The 17,216-nt window shown below is 43.0% G+C and overlaps 1 protein-coding gene across 3 annotated transcripts; it reads left to right on the top strand.

The window, feature by feature from the left end:
• Positions 1-391: 391 nt before the first annotated feature.
• LOC137362407 (scavenger receptor cysteine-rich type 1 protein M130-like) lies at positions 392-16,456 on the top strand. 3 transcript variants are annotated; one of them, XM_068026813.1, is made up of 11 exons: positions 392-480; positions 1,606-1,876; positions 2,008-2,088; positions 2,177-2,494; positions 2,647-2,688; positions 3,089-3,199; positions 6,203-6,310; positions 7,520-7,630; positions 9,684-9,815; positions 15,487-15,628; positions 15,897-16,456. In XM_068026813.1, the coding sequence occupies exons 2-11, from the start codon at positions 1,630-1,632 to the stop codon at positions 15,898-15,900; spliced, it is 1,296 nt and encodes a 431-aa protein (XP_067882914.1). In that variant the 5' UTR covers positions 392-480; positions 1,606-1,629; the 3' UTR covers positions 15,901-16,456. The 3 variants fall into 3 exon arrangements, with proteins under 3 accessions (XP_067882914.1, XP_067882912.1, XP_067882915.1); XM_068026811.1 differs by having other exon boundaries at positions 1,606-1,924; XM_068026814.1 differs by lacking the exon at positions 6,203-6,310 and having other exon boundaries at positions 1,606-1,924.
• The last annotated feature ends 760 nt before the right edge of the window (positions 16,457-17,216 follow it).

Genomic DNA, 17,216 nt, shown 5'->3' with positions numbered 1-17,216 from the left:
ATGTAATAAGGAAGTGTAAACAGATATTCTGTTGTATAGTTTTATTTACCTTTCGAAGGCGCATTTAACATGTTTGATTTATCTGGTGATGGGACAATAAGTTGGATTGAGTGATGAGGTGAATGTGTATTGAACTTATAATGCTCATGTACTGTTGTCCAACAGACCACGTGCAGCTAAGGCTGTCCGGCGGTGGAAGCCCATGTACTGGCCGAGTGGAGATTTATTACAATGGGACATGGGGCTCAGTTTGTGCTGATTCCTGGGATCTGGCGGGCGCTGACGTGATTTGCAAACAGCTGGGTTGTGGAAAGGCATTGGACATGTCACTTCCTGCATCTTGTGGACCAGGCTCAGGGCCAGTTTGGTTTGATGAACTGAACTGTTACGGTAACGAATCATTTCTCTGGGAATGTCCCTCAGCATCGTGGGGTAACCACGACTGTTCTCATGAAGAAGATCTGAGGATCATGTGTTCAGGTAAGGGTGCTTCCATGTGCCCATTTTCCGTAATGTTGCGCAGGTGGCGTCACAGGGAAGATATTACATCGAATTACATACAATGCACAGGACAGAATCTGGCCATTCGGCCTAACTGTTCAATTTGGTGTTTATGTTGCCCACAAGTATCGCCCCACTTTACTGCATCTGACACTCTTTGCATGTCCTCCTACTTCTTTCTCCCTCATGTAACTATTCAGCTTTTCCTTAAAGACATCGGTGCTATTCAACTCAACAATTGCTTGTGTTCGGAATTCCAAATTCAAACCACTCCCTACGTAAAAATCAAAATCTCCTGAATTTCATATGAGACTTATTCATGCTTATCCTATATTTATGATCACTAGCTTCGGCCTCTGTCACTTTATAAGTGATTAGTGTCTTTGTATCCCGGGATCTCGTTGCTGCTCTACATCATTTTCACTCTTATTTTGCAAGAAATAGGTGGCCTCCTTATTCTTCCTACCAACACTCACCACCTCAGACTTATCTGTATTAAAACTAATTTGGTAATTGTATGCCCATTCGGCCCATTTAGTCACGTCTTCCCGTATTTTGTCTGTCTTCCTTAGTGTTAACTGTATCCCCAAATTGCTGTCATCTTAAATTTTGAAATTATGTCTCCCATGCCAAAGTCCAAACCGTTTGTGCAAATATTGATCAGCAGTGAACCCAGCCCAAAGGAACACCACTTCCCACATTCTGCCATTCTGGGTTACCACTTTTTGTAGCTAGTTTTCTACCAAACCTCCACTGATCTCTTGAGTCCACATGCTCTGACCCCAGTCATGATCCCACCATGTTGTACCTTGTCAGAGGTACTTCTGAAAAAAGAAACTTGCATATTGCATCGACTGCAGTATCCCCGTTATCTTTCTGTAACTTCTTCAAAGAATTCAATAACATTGTTTCTTCTTCTGTTGTGAAAACCATGTTCATTAATTTTTATTACTTTATGGGCTGTCGGTGTTTTTCTATCAATTTTCTGAAATAATTACCCGCAATCAGTGAACGCAACCGGTGCAGCATGTGTTGAGCTGTGCAGTATGAACACACAACGAGTTATCAATCTAACTATCTGGATATTTCTTGTGTCATTGACAGAGCACAAAGAGATGCGGCTGGTGAATGGAAAGCATCGCTGTTAGGGGAGAGTGGAAGTGTTCTAGCAATGGCACATCGGGAACAGTGTGCTCAGATTCACTTGATGGACCGGATGCAGAAGTGATCTGTAAACAATTACAGTGCGGTCCCCTCAGTTCTATCGATTATTACACTCAGTCATTCGGAGAAGGATCCGGACCCATTTGGCTCGATGGGATGGAGTGTATTTCACACGAATCGTTCCTTTGGCAGTGTCGAACAGAACCGTGGGGTAAACACAACTGTGAACACAGGGCGGATGCTGGTGTTGTTTGTTCAGGTAACACGACACTCCTCTCAATGTGGGAGTGTCATTTCAAACTTTTGTGTCTGACACAGTCAACATGTTTCTCTTCTCAACAGAAGCAAAGGTAATTAAGGAGCAGCCCCACAGATCAAAGGACTGCTTTCGAGAACATGGTTGTAAACGTGTACTTTCACAAGGTACTACTTCATCTTTATTACATCAACTATGTGACTGGTACTCCTGTCTTCTACCACATTAATAATAATCGTTGATTCTTTTTGACAGACTCGGGACAATGGTTGCGCCTGTTTGGAGGTAAAACGAAATGCTCTGGGAGAGTGGAGATATTGTGCAATAACATCTGGGGCACGGTGTGTGATGACTCCTGGGATATGGCCGATGCCAATGTTGTCTGCAGACAGCTGAGTTGTGGCCACGCTCGATTGGCCCCAGGAGGGGCCATGTTCTTTCAGGGTGACGGTGTTATCTGGCTGGATGAGGTGAAGTGCACTGGAAGTGAATCTTCTCTGGCCGACTGTCCTCCCTCATCGCGGGCTCAAACTGACTGTGATCACAAGGAAGATGCCAGTGTGATTTGTTCTGGTGAGGGTGGCAGGATTTGGAGAGTGGGGTTAGGGTTCCTTGTTTTGTTAAATTGACTCATTACTTCAGGAAATTAATAACAGTATTTATTGTTTAAATGCAAACTTCTGAAGTTTCATCCTCCTGAACTTTTTGTACAATATATTCCACAGGACCCGATGTGCCTCCAATTGCTGTCTCGTCCACATCTGCAGGTACTTACCAGTATTAGTGTTCCAGCTCGTGTTAGGGTTTGTATTAGTTGAATTGGTATTGCGGCCATTTTCTGAAGATACTATGAGCACGTTCTCGCTGACTGGAACGTTTTGTTCCTCACCACATATTGCATATTGTCAGGTTGAAACTCTTCTAATCCCAGTTGCTGGCTGTACCTGAATTGTCCTGTACTCAGCAGAAACATGGGGACACTTTGCCTTTAATTTAGAATGGTTCACACTTTCCTCTGGTGCAATGTGCACCACACATACTGGGGAATGTTCAGCCCGACTCATTGCCCAAAAGCAGTGGATATAATATTAAATAACTATTGTAAATATTTTATCACACAAGACGGACTGTGTCTGTGTTAAACCTTTCTTTATTTTTGTCATTAAGAACAGGGATATGCAACGACTTTCATCCTAGTTGCGGTCTGCTTTGGAGTCCTGCTAATCGGTGTGTTGATTTCACTGATGGTGGTTACACTGAAAAAGTCAATTCGAAGAGGTGAGGCTCATCTCTTACCGCGGATCCAACACAAGATCCCAGATATTGTGTCATATACTTGCAAGACTCTCGTTCATTGCAGCTTTCTATGGAATGTCAAGTGACCTTGTTTGAAATACATAGTAATCTTTTTTTTGCTGTTTTGCTGCATTCAGTGTGCTCCAGAATTAGTAAAATGTGACATTTAAAATGGAGACTGATTTGAAGTGTCCACATTTACTGTGAGAGTTCATCACATAATACATGAAACTCTGCAAGAATTTACTTATTGTAACTATGGATCAGGACGTTTAATTGAAACTTTTGAGCTGTACATTCAGCAGTTTATTTGACTGTTAATCTTCCTTCATCAATTGGGAATCAATTCCAACCTTCAAATTCTGGCTCTGGGCATCCAATCTCGAGCTGTCTAACCGGGTCTGTCCGTTATTTTGACAAGTGATACTTGTTTAGGAACTTCTGCATTCACCAGCCATGATTCTACATTCCAAAGCAAGGCTTCCAATCATATTTCAAATCTCTCCTAATTTATAATAACAAATGGAACTCTTAATAAAAAAAAAACACGTTACATAATAATTTTGACTTCTTACAGAAAATGCAGTCTCTCACTCTCCCTCTCTCTCTCTTATTGCGAAAGATTCCACAGCGAGGGCAGCATAGGCATATTATCTCTTCCGAGGACGTGACCAGATAAGGCTCTGAAACAAGACAATCCTAAAGCTGAAAAGATCGAGCCTTGTAACCTCACTAGACTGGCAGTATTTTACAAACGATCGCAAGTACGAGATCAGGTCAGAGAGTGATAGAGTAATAGAATTATACAGCACCGAAACAGACCCCGCAGCTCATCGTGTCGATGCTGTCCATCAAGAACCTATCTATTCTAATCCCATTTGCCAGCACTTGGCTCTTAGCCTTGTATGTTGTGGCATTTCAAGTGATCATCCAAATACCTTAAATGTTGTGAGGGTTCCTGCCTCTGCCACCTCTTCAGGCAGTGTGTTCCAGACTCCAACCATCCTCTGGGTGAATATCTTTTTCCTCAAATCCCCTCTAAACCTCCTGCCCCTTACTTTAACTCTATGCCCCCGGTTACTGATGCCTCCGCTAAGAGAAATAGTTTCTTCCAATCTATCCCATCAATGGCCTTCAGAATCAGGTCCCCGCTCAGCCTTCTCTGCCCTTAAGAAAATGACCCTCGCCTATCCAGTCTCTCTTCATAGTTGAAATGCTCCAGCCCAGGCAACATCCAGGTGGATCTCCTCTGCACACTCTCCAGTGCAATCACATCCTTCCGATAGTGTGGTGCCCAGAACTGTGCACAGTACTCCAGCTTTGCCGTAACTAGCGTTCTATACAGCTCCATCATAGCCTCCCGGCTCTTATATTCTATGCCTCGGCTAATAAAGGCAAGTATCCCATATGCATTCCTAACCACCTTATCGCCCTTTGCTACTGCCTTCTATGATCTATGGACAGGTACACCAAGGTCCCTCTGACGCTTTGAACTTCCTAGGGTCCTCCCATCCATCGCATATCCCCTTGCCTTGTAAATCCTCCCGAAATGCTTCACCTCACACTTCTCAAGAATAGAATCCACTTGTTGCTCTCCCACTCATCTTACCAGCCCATCTATATCACCCTGTAATTTGCGGCTTTCCTCCTCACTGTTTACAACACCACTAATTACGTGCCATCTGCGAACTTCCTGACCACACCTCCTATATTCACGTCTAAGTCATTAATGTACTCGACAAACAATAAGGGTCCCAGCACCAACCGCTTTAGTACGCCACTGGTCACAGGCCTCCACACGCAAAAGCAACCTTAGACCATCACCTTCTGCCTCCTGCCACTAAGCCAATTTTGGATCCAATTTGTCAAATTGTATTGGATCCCATGATGTCTTACCTTCAAAATGAAGCAGGGAGAGCTCAGGGCCAACATGTTCCCGTAAAGTTGAAGGGTAGGACCAACATGTCCAGAGAATCATGGATGTCAAAGGATATAGAGGATTGGATAAGGAACAAAAAAGGAGGTTTATGGCAGATTCAAAGGGCTGAAAACAGCAGAGTCCATGGAGGAGTATAGAAAGTGTCGGGCGTACTTAAAAAATGAATTAGGAGAACGAAGTGGGGACATGGAAAAACACTGGAGAGCAAGATAAAGGACAATCCCAGTGCGTTTTATAAGTATATTAAGGGCGAGATGATAACCAGGGAAAGAGTAGGGCCGATTAGGGACCAAAGTGACGAGCTGTGTGTGGAGCCCGAGGACATGGATTAGATTTTAATTGATCACTTTACATCTGTGCTCACCATGGAGACTGACGACGTAGATGTAGAGATCCGGGAGGGGGATTGAGATATATTTGAACAAATTAGCATTGAACGGTATGAAGTATTCGCTGTTTTAGCGGGCATAAAATGGATAAATTCCCATGCCCAGATGAGATATATCCCAGGCTGTTATGTGAGTCAAGGGAGGAGATAGGGGCTTTGACACACATTTTCAAATCCTCTCTGGCCGCTGTAGATGTACCAGAGGACTGGAGGACAGTGAATGTGGTACCATTATTCAAGAAGGGTAGCAGATATAAACCAGGTAATTACAGGCCTGTGAATCTAACATCAGTGGTAGGGAAACTGTTGGAAAAAATTCTGAGGAACAGGATTAATCTCCACTTGGAGAGGCAGGGATCAATCAGGGTTAGTCAGCATGGCTTTCTCAGGGGAGATCGTTTCTAACAAAATTGATTGACTTTTTCCTCAGTCAACACATTTGTCCCCAGTCTGTTGCAGTTGAAGATATGAGTATGCAGAAAAATAGACACATAGACGTACACGAAAATACACACAACAAATCTACTCCGCATTCACAATTTCTGGCTTTTTACTCTTTACTATTACTATCTATGTGATTTGGATGTGTTCACAGATAATTTACTGTTAAACGCTCATGGGTTGTAACAAAACGTGAATCTTCCCACCCATCTGACAGGTTTTGTCACTAGCACCAACGGTTCACTGGTTGGTTTGTACCAAGCAGTTTATGAAGAGATTGGGAATGTTCCACCAGGCAAAGATTCCTATCAGATCCGGCGTTCAGGTCTGTGTTTTATATTTCATACCGAATTGAATTTTCAACAAAAAAATGTCACTTCCGCTTAAATACCACATTTTAATTGTCAGTTTACTGACTGAACCCTATCAGAAATCCGCTCACTATCACCATGTGAAGGAGTCCTATTACAGTGTGAGTGTGTCTATATCTGTGTGTATAGTAAGATGAGCAATGGGTTTGGGAAGATATTCACCCGTGATTTCTGTTTATTTTTAACTAGCAATCAAAACCGATGATCGATTTTCCCTTCCGTCTGCACACGGACTGCCTCAGATATCTGAACACCTGAATAACAAACGCATCGGCTGTTCGTGTTATTTTTTGTTATTTTATAGTGTATCCTACAGCAATTGAATATCATAAATCGACTGAAACTCTCTTCAATATTTCATGGATCATCACATCTTTGTAGCATTTTCTGTGTCTGCTGACTTTGAAATCTTTATCACTATCATGTCATTTTATTCCCTTTAAACTGGACCATAAATATTCACTGCTCTCAGGAGGAGACAGTTACATTGACACAGATTTTATTTCTCTCGGTGACTGGATTTCTGGATCGGAAACATGTTCCCACCAGGAACTCCTTACCTGAAATCGGTGGTTTCTTCAAAAAACCTATTCCACCCATTAATCGGCAAATTCTGCTTCACGATACTAGGGGCAAAAACTCTACCAAATCAATAAAAGTTTTGTCTTGCGCTACATTTGGGGAGCGAGTTAACCACTGATAGAAATTTCTCAGGTTGAAACAAAACACACCAAGAAGAACAACTTCGTTATTAGCCTCCTTGCACTCTTTTCTGCCCCATTATCCGGGGTGGGATTCGGTTTTGAAGCCACCACCAGCCGTCTGAGACTCTGAAAGGGAAGGACTCGGGGACAGGGTGGAGGAATTCTGGATTAAGAAGCTGTGCTAACAGACTATGTTTTACACTATTGTCTCCGCTCTGATGTCTGAAATCTGACCCACCAGCTGCACTGTGTATTGTTTTAACTGCTCGCTATATGAGCCAACATTTATGGTCCATCTCTAGTTGCACTTGAACCACTGCAATCCCTGTGATGAATGTTTCACAATCGTGTCAGATACAAAGTTCCAGGATATTGTCACCAGATGATGACGTTTTATTGTTATTTTCTCGAACGTCCCACTCAATCTCTCCAATAACCATCCATGTTTGTGTCTTACAGTTGCTGATTCCATTGAGTCCCTCAATCAGATTGAATATTACACCAGTCACAGTTTGGGTGACACGGATCCTGGATCAGAAAATCCTGAAGGGAACTCCTCCAGCATTCAGGGTGGGTACATTTTTACTTGTTACCTTTACTTTTTTTTAATCCATCACGCTGTCTGCTATCTAAAATCAAGAACTAAATATATCAGAACGTACTCACTGCGAAGTGATGCTGCTGAAGACATGGAGATTGACTGAGTGATTTTAGTTTAAAAAATGGAGAAATAATTTGGAATTTTACAAAATCATCCCGATTGCACCCAGTACATTAATGGAATGAGACATTCAATTATTGTGATTTTTGACACTGATGTCTGGGCGGTTAAATGTGACATGTGTGCGTATGTTGAATGGGTAATTCAATGAGAAAGATGTGACTTCAAAATGGCGGGCAGAATTTTGTCACACAGTGGCGACAGACTAGGAGAGAAAATGCCGCTGGATAGCGGTGCAAAGGAAACCCGACGTCTTTACGCTGTTAAATGATATTCCTGGAAGCGGCCGAGCTGGTGGGTGGAGGCGGCACTTTAAGGCGCTGGGCAGGTAATTGAATCTATAAAACAGGAAATTCATGGCAATGTTCCAAGCTATTCACAATTTCGTGAAAGACGCGCAAGAACAACAGTTTTCAGAGACTCTCCATCTGTAAGGGAGGGGAAGCTCAGAGGAAGCTCCGTTTTGGCTGTGAAAAGCATTGTGGCACTGGAGGGAGGGTGAGAGATACTGTATCGCGGTATTGGTAATCTGGAGGCTGACCGATCTTGGAGATCACAACAGAAGTATTCAGGATGAACATCCTCTCCGACTTGTAACTTACATATGCCAAGTAAAAAGAATGGAGGCCTTGAGAAGTGAGTGCAGCAATTTACAATAGGTGTCTGTCACTCCGTTTTTGAGGACTCCCATAGTGGACGACAATCAGAGATGGAGACAGCTGCAGTTCCCTGGGGTTAGGCTGCAGCACTCAGACAGGGACAAGAATCGTGAGGCTGGAAGAGAGTGTGGATGAGCAGGGTGCACAGCCGCACGCATCCAGCTTCTTGAGTGCAGAAGATGCCACCCACCAAAGAGGGCTTACCATCAGAGGCTCTGCTCCTTGCAAATGTCGGAGCAGCAGTGTCACTGATGATTGTGCCTTTCCAAGGAGGTGGTCGCTGAGCTGTGCTCGAAAGTGGAGGAACATCTGCACCAATGAGTTTAATTTTTATCTTTTGTGACATTAAAGGCTGTCAGATTAATGTTACGCAGTGCATTCACCTTGCCATACGACATAAGGGCATTTAGCCCGTTTCTGCACTGAAACCTCTTACTTTTTTTTAGAGTTACAGCACTGAAACAGGCCCTTCGGCCCACCGAGTCTGTGCTGACCATCAACCACCCATTATATACTAATCCTATACTCATCCCATATTCCTACCACATCCTCACCTGTTCCTATATTTCCCGACCACCGACCTATACTAGGGGCAATTTATAATGGCCAATTTACGTACCAACCTGCAAGTCTTTTTGGCTGTGGGAGGAAACCGGAGCACCCGGAGAAAACCCACGCAGAAACAGGGAGAACTTGCAAACTCCACACAGGCGGTACCCAGAATTGAACCCGGGTCGCTTGAGCTGTGAGGCTGCGGTGCTAACCACTGCGCCACTGTGCCGCCCATGGGAACACATCACGGCTGCTCACCCCCTGCTCAATCTCCTGCCATGCCCTCCTCACCTGCCATGCTGGCCTTCTCCTCCCGTCCCGATGGAAAAGCGCTTCCCTCCTTGCCCTTGCTGTCTGAAGGAACACGCTCATGGAGGCATGCAAAAGCCTGGGCGCCACCCTTGCTCTGGCTGCTGCCATCTGCCAAACATGCGGGTTGTCTGTCTCCCAACTAATGTCCCACACTGGCCCTGCCTTTCAATCGATTGCAGGCTGCATTTTAAACATAGCATGATCTGTGACTTACCTATTGTGACACGACATGCTCCCACCATTCATCAGCATCTAATTTCACTACGGCTGAAGATCACAGTCTACCCTGGCCGGCCCTGGTAGACTGACGTCTAATAATATAATTCTAAGTATTCATTGTTACCATTTAATGTCAGTGAAAATCATTATTTCCTCTCAGGTGTGGGTTCGGGTGATTATGATGATGTAACGACTGGAGCCATTGACACTCAGGATGGTCACATGTTGCTGGACAGTGGTCCTGATGATCTCTTCACACTGACAAGTGCCGGCCGTGATCTCTCCACTCTCGGTGAGTTGAACTCCCACAGTCACCAGCTCTCCATCACTACTTTGAATTTCGTTCCACTCGGCAATGTCACAGACTACTGGTTGATATAAATTCATGTTGTGATTAAAGGAAATTAGACAAAAGAGTGCTTGACTTATTTTGGAAAGGACACCCTTATGTTATTCGGTGTGTGATATCTCTCTTGTTAACACAGTCACTGGAAATCCTTCAGGTGCTCAAAATGAACACACTGATTCAGGCTTAGCTGATCCATTTCATCTGCTATCACGAAGCGATTAAAAAAAACAGTGAATGGAGCTGGGAAACATTCAGCTGTCAGAAAATTCCATTCCCCTTTACATTATTGACACATATATAGACGACCCGCACTGAACCCGCTTTCAAACCAATCATTAATTCATAAACGTTCTCTCCAATGCATACAGCTCACAGACCCGCACTGAACCCGTTTTCAGTCCAAACATTAATCCATAATATTTCTCTCCACAGTGTACGGCTCTCAGCCCCTCACAGAACTCGCGTTAAGTCCAATCGTTACTACATAATCTTTCTCTGCAAAGTATACAACTCTCAGACCCGTACTGACCCCGCTTTCAGTCCAATCGTTAATCCATAACGTTTCTCTCCACAGTATACAGCTCACAGACCCACATTGAATCCACTTTCAGTCCAATCATTAATTCATAACAATTCTCTCCACAGTATATAGCTCTCAAACGCGCACTGATCACGCTTTCAGCCCAATAATTAATCCATAATCTTTCTCGCCACAATATACAGCTCTCAGACCCACACTGAACACGCTTCCAGTCCAATCATTAATCCATAATCTCACTCTCCACAGTATACAGCTCTCAGACACGCACTGAACCCGCATTCAGTCCAATCATTACTCCATAATCTTTCTCTCCGTAGGATAAAGCTCTCAGACCCACACTGAACCCGCATTCAGTCCAATCATTAATACATAATCTTTCTCTCCACAGGAGACAGCTCTCAGACCCGCACTGAACACGCTCTCAGTCCAATCATTACTCCATAATCTTTCTCTCCATAGGATAAAGCTCTCAGACCCACACTGAACCCGCATTCAGTCCAATCATTAATACATAATCTTTCTCTCCACAGTATACAGCTCTCAGACCCGCACTGAACACGCTCTCAGTCCAATCATTACTCCATAATCTTTTTCTCCATAGGATACAGCTCTCAGACCCGCACTGAACCCGCATTCAGACCAATCATTAATCCATAATCTTTCTCTCCACAGTGTACAGCTCTCAGACCCGCACTGAACACGCTCTCAGTCCAATCATTACTCCATAATCTTTCTCTCCATAGGATAAAGCTCTCAGACCCACACTGAACCCGCATTCAGTCCAATCATTAATACATAATCTTTCTCTCCACAGTATACAGCTCTCAGACCCGCACTGAACCCGCTTTCACAACAATCATTAATCAATTATCTTTCTCTCCACAATATACTGCTCTCAGACCCGCACTGAACCCGCATTCAGTCCAATCATTAATACATAATCTTCATCTCCACAGTATACAGCTCTCAGACCCGCACTGAACCCGCTTTCAGTCCAATCATTAATCCATAATCTTTCTCTCCACAGTATACAGCTCTCAGACCCGCACTGAACCCGCTTTCAGTCCAATCATTAATGCATAATATTTCTCTCCACAGTATACAGCTCTCAGACCCGCACTGAACCCGCTTTCAGTCCAATCATTAATGCATAATATTTCTCTCCAAAGTATCCAGCTCTCAGACCCACACTGAACCCGCTTTCCGTCCAATCATTAATACATAATCTTTCTCTCCACAGTATACAGCTCTCAGACCCACACTGAACCCGCTTTCAGTCCAATCATTAATACATAATCTTTCTCTCCACAGTATACAGCTCTCAGACCGGCACTGAACCCGCTTTCAGGCCAATCATTAATGCATAATATTTCTCTCCACAGTATCCAGCTCTCAGACCCGCACTGACCCGCATTCAGTCCAATCATTAATACATAATCTTTCTCTCCACAGTATACAGCTCTCAGACCCACACTGAACCCGCTTTCAGTCCAATCATTAATACATAATCTTTCTCTCCACAGTATATAGCTCTCAGACCCGCACTGAACCCGCTTTCACAACAATCATTAATCAATTATCTTTCTCTCCACAATATACAGCTCTCAGACCCACACTGAACCAGCTTTCAGTCCAATCATTAATACATAATCTTTCTCTCCACAGTATACAGCTCTCAGACCCGCACTGAACCCGCTTTCACACCAATCATTAATCAATTATCTTTCTCTCCACAATATACAGCTCTCAGACCCGCACTGAACCCGCTTTCAGTCCAATCATTAATACATAATCTTTCTCTCCACAGTATATAGCTCTCAGACTCGCACTGAAACCGCTTTCACACCAATCATTAATCAATTATCTTTCTCTCCACAATATACAGCTCTCAGACCCGCACTGAACCCGCTTTCAGTCCAATCATTAATACATAATCTTTCTCTCCACAGTATATAGCTCTCAGACCCGCACTGAACCCGCTTTCACACCAATCATTAATCAATTATCTTTCTCTCCACAATATACAGCTCTCAGACCCGCACTGAACCCGCATTCAGTCCAATCATTAATACATAATCTTTCTCTCCACAGTATACAGCTCTCAGACCCACACTGAACCCGCATTCAGTCCAATCATTAATACATAATCTTTCTCTCCACAATATACTGCTCTCAGACCCGCACTGAACCCGCTTTCAGTCCAATCATTAACCCATAATCTTTCTCTCCACAGTATACAGCTCTCAGACCCACACTGAACCCGCTTTCAGTCCAATCATTAATACATAATCTTTCTCTCCACAGTATACAGCTCTCAGACCCACACTGAACCCGCTTTCAGTCCAATCATTAATCCATAATCTTTCTCTCCACAGTATACAGCTTTCAGACCCGCACTGAACCCGCTTTCAGTCCAATCATTAATCCATAATCTTTCTCTCCACAGTATATAGCTCTCAGACCCGCACTGAACGCTCTTTCACTCCAGTCATGAATCCATTATCTTTCTCTCCATAGTATACAGCATTCAGACCCACACTGAACCCGCTTTCTGTCCAATCATCAATACATAATTTTTCTCTCCACAGTATATAGCTCTCAGACCCGCACTGAACCCGCTTTCACAACAATCATTAATCAATTATCTTTCTCTCCACAGTATACAGCTCTCAGACCCGCACTGAACCCGCTTTCAGTCCAATCATTAATACATAATCTTTCTCTCCACAGTATACAGCTCTCAGACCCACACTGAACCCGCTTTCAGTCCAATCATTAATACATAATCTTTCTCTCCACAGTATACAGCTCTCAGACCCACACTGAACCCGCTTTCAGTCCAATCATTAATACATAATCTTTCTCTCCACAGTATACAGCTCTCAGACCCGCACTGAACCCGCTTTCAGTCCAATCATTAATCAATTATCTTTCTCTCCACAATATACAGCTCTCAGACCCGCACTGAACCCGCATTCAGTCCAATCATTAATACAAATTCTTTCTCTCCACAGTCTATAGCTCTCAGACCCACACTGAACCCGCTTTCAGTCCAATCATTAATACATAATCTTTCTCTCCACAGTATATAGCTCTCAGACCCACACTGAACCCGCTTTCAGTCCAATCATTAATACATAATCTTTCTCTCCACAGTATTCAGCTTTCAGACCCGCACTGAACCCGCTTTCAGTCCAATCATTAATCCATAATCTTTCTCTCCACAGTATACAGCTCTCAGACCCGCACTGAACCCGCTTTCACACCAATCATTAATCAATTATCTTTCTCTCCACAATATATAGCTCTCAGACCCGCACTGAACCCGCATTCAGTCCAATCATTAATACATAATCTTTCTCTCCACAGCATACAGCTCTCAGACCCGCACTGAACCCGCTTTCAGTCCAATCATTAATACATAATCTTTCTCTCCACAGTCTATAGCTCTCAGACTCGCACTGAACCCGCTTTCACACCAATCATTAATCAATTATCTTTCTCTCCACAATATACAGCTCTCAGACCCGCACTGAACCCGCATTCAGTCCAATCATTAATACATAATCTTTCTCTCCACAGTGTACAGCTCTCAGACCCACACTGAACCCGCATTCAGTCCAATCATTAATACATAATCTTTCTCTCCACAATATACAGCTCTCAGACCCGCACTGAACCCGCTTTCAGTCCAATCATTAATCCATAATCTTTCTCTCCACAGTATACAGCATTCAGACCCACACTGAACCCGCATTCAATCCAATCATTAATCCATAACTTTTCTCTCCACAGAATACAGCTCTCAGACCCGCACTGAACGCTCTTTCACTCCAGTCATGAATCCATTATCTTTCTCTCCATAGTATACAGCATTCAGACCCACACTGAACCCGCTTTCTGTCCAATCATTAATACATAATCTTTCTCTCCACAGTATATAGCTCTCAGACCCGCACTGAACCCGCTTTCACAACAATCATTAATCAATTATCTTTCTCTCCACAATATACAGCTCTCAGACCCGCACTGAACCCGCTTTCAGTCCAATCATTAATACATAATCTTTCTCTCCACAGTATCTTGCTCTCAGACCCGCACTGAACCCGCATTCAGTCCAACCATTAATACATATTCTTTCTCTCCACAGTATACAGCTCTCAGACTCGCACTGAACCCGCATTCAGTCCAATCATTAACCCATAATCTTTCTCTCCACAGTTTACAGCTCTCAGACCCGCACTGAACCCGCATTCAGTCCAATCATTAATACATAATCTTTCTCTCCACAGTATACAGCTCTCAGACCCGCACTGAACCTGCTTTCAATCCAATCATAAATCCATAACGTTTCTCTCCACGGGATACAGCTCCCAGTCCCGCACTGATCCCGCATTCAGTCCAATCATTATTCCATAATCTTTCTCTCCACAGGATACAGCTCCCAGTCACGCACTGAACCCGCATTCAGTCCAATCATTCATCCATAATTTTTATCTCCACAATATACAGCTCTCAGACCCGCACTGAACCCGCTTTCAGTCCAATCATTAATCCATAATCTTTCTCTCCACAGTATACAGCTCTCAGACCCGCACTGAACCCGCTTTCAGTCCAATCATTATTCCATAATCTTTCTCTCCACAATATACAGCTCTATGACCCGCACTGATCCCGCATTCAGTCCAATCATTAACCCATAATCTTTCTCTCCACAATATACAGCTCTCAGGCCCGCACTGAACCCGCTTTCAGTCCAATCATTATTCCATAATCTTTCTCTCCACAGTATACAGCTCTCAGACCCACACTGAACCCACTTTCAGTCCAATCATTAACCCATAATCTTTCTCTCCACAGTATACAGCTCTCAGACCCGCACTGAACCCGCTTTCAATCCAATCATTAATCCATAATCGTTCTCTCCGCAGTCTGCACCTCTCAGACGCACACTGAAACCGCGTTCCGTCCAGTCGTTACTCCATATTCTTTCCCTCCACGGTATATAGCTCTCAGACCCGCACTGAACCCGCTTTCTGTCCAATCATTAATACATAATATTTCTCTCCACAGTACACAGCTCTCCCGGTTTACCGGTTCCCTCCATTGCTGACAACTATGAGGATGCTCACTGTGACACGTTCACAATAGCAGACGTTCCAACAACGATGGGCAGTGACTATGTGGTTCAACATCTTCCATCTCCATTAGTCCGGTGAGAGCAATGTTTTATTATTTGCTCCATGTATTTGTGCTGACAGTGTGCAGTCCCGGCTGTTTCCAATTTTTATATGATCATTAATGGTGTTTTCAATGGTCAGTGATTCCAAAGTATCAGAGAGAACATTTTCTGTACTTACTAAAGAAATAGGAGGCTTATTGAAGCATAAATATTCTGAAGGGATCATATAATGTATTTGATGTGTTGGTTTGATGGTTAACATTGCTGTAACCCTCACCAGTCGTTTTTGTTGTTCTTTAAGGTAAAAGTCAGCCTCAAATCCTGCCTATGATGTCTGGAGTATGATCACAGATTGGTGGAAAATATTCTGTGTTAAATATGAACGAATGATGTGAACTTATCCAACAGTGTGAACATGATAAATGTGCTTTGCTTTACTATATAAACATCACTTTATTTTAATGAACTATCATGTTAATTTGTGTTGAAATAACTAGATTTGCCTTTTCTTGGTATTTTTTTCTGGAAGTGTGTGTATTCTGTTTAATTAAAATACCAAACAGAATTGATTTCGGATCATTTCTCTGTCTATACAAATACTGAGATATATTACTCCGCCTGTTATTACCAACACTGTCACAGAGATTAAAACCATTGCTTAATTAAGAAAGAGCTTATACAAAGTTCGTTTAGTAACCGAGTCACTTTTCCATATCCTGTTAATAAAAAGGTTTAGAACACGTCATGTGACAAATAAATAGTCTGTCTCTTTAGTCTGCATTTATAGTAACTGTTTGCTCCACCGCCATATACTCAACGTGGACAAATTACTGCAGTTTATAATGTAAGTGTTGATGTACAATGGGAATAATTAAAAAAAAATAATTAAAAACATTTATTCAATGTTGCAGTTGGAATTTGTGCCTTTGTCAATATTTATGACTCTTTTATGGTTCAAATACTAAATATACACCAATTCCTAGATACAAGACAATGTTGTTTTACTGCGCTACATTACTCTGGAGTATGGTGGGAGAGCAGGAGAATGTGATCAGAAATTTTTGTGTTTTTACCGGCAATTTTAAACATTTCAGTTAGTCATCAGCAGAGCGCAATTGTTACTCTGTCGGGAGAACGAATACACCGTGCATTACTCTCCAGAAAACTGTGATTTTTGTGACTCGTTGGCTTACTGAAATACCCGTATCAACCAGCAGAATCATGCTGGAAATACTTAACAGCTGAGATACCATCTGTGGCGAGAGACACAGAACTCGCTTTGAACGTTAATGCGTTTCTTCAGAAATATATATTAGCCTAGATTAATTACTTTTAGCAAATATAGAACCAGGGATGAAGGGGGACTGGAGAGAGTAAAAGAGTGAAGGTTTGTGTTAAGATGGAGGCAAGTTGATTAAATCAATTCCGCCCCCTTTACTCTCTCTTGTCTGTGTCCCTGTGACCTGCAGCACTTCATTCTCTCAACCCTGACATTGTCATTAAACCTGCTGACAATGGAATCACTGTTGTTGTTTTTTGTAAATACCTCTTCCTTGGGGAGCCTAAACACGAACGCTCTGACACATCGTTCCACCTCCCACAGACCATGACCACACCACCG

Source organism: Heterodontus francisci, unplaced genomic scaffold (assembly GCF_036365525.1).
Source record: "Heterodontus francisci isolate sHetFra1 unplaced genomic scaffold, sHetFra1.hap1 HAP1_SCAFFOLD_52, whole genome shotgun sequence".
In the NCBI taxonomy this organism is placed as follows: Eukaryota; Metazoa; Chordata; class Chondrichthyes; order Heterodontiformes; family Heterodontidae; genus Heterodontus; species Heterodontus francisci.
Note: the sequence above shows the minus strand (reverse complement) of the source record. Positions and strands in the feature narration are given on the sequence as shown.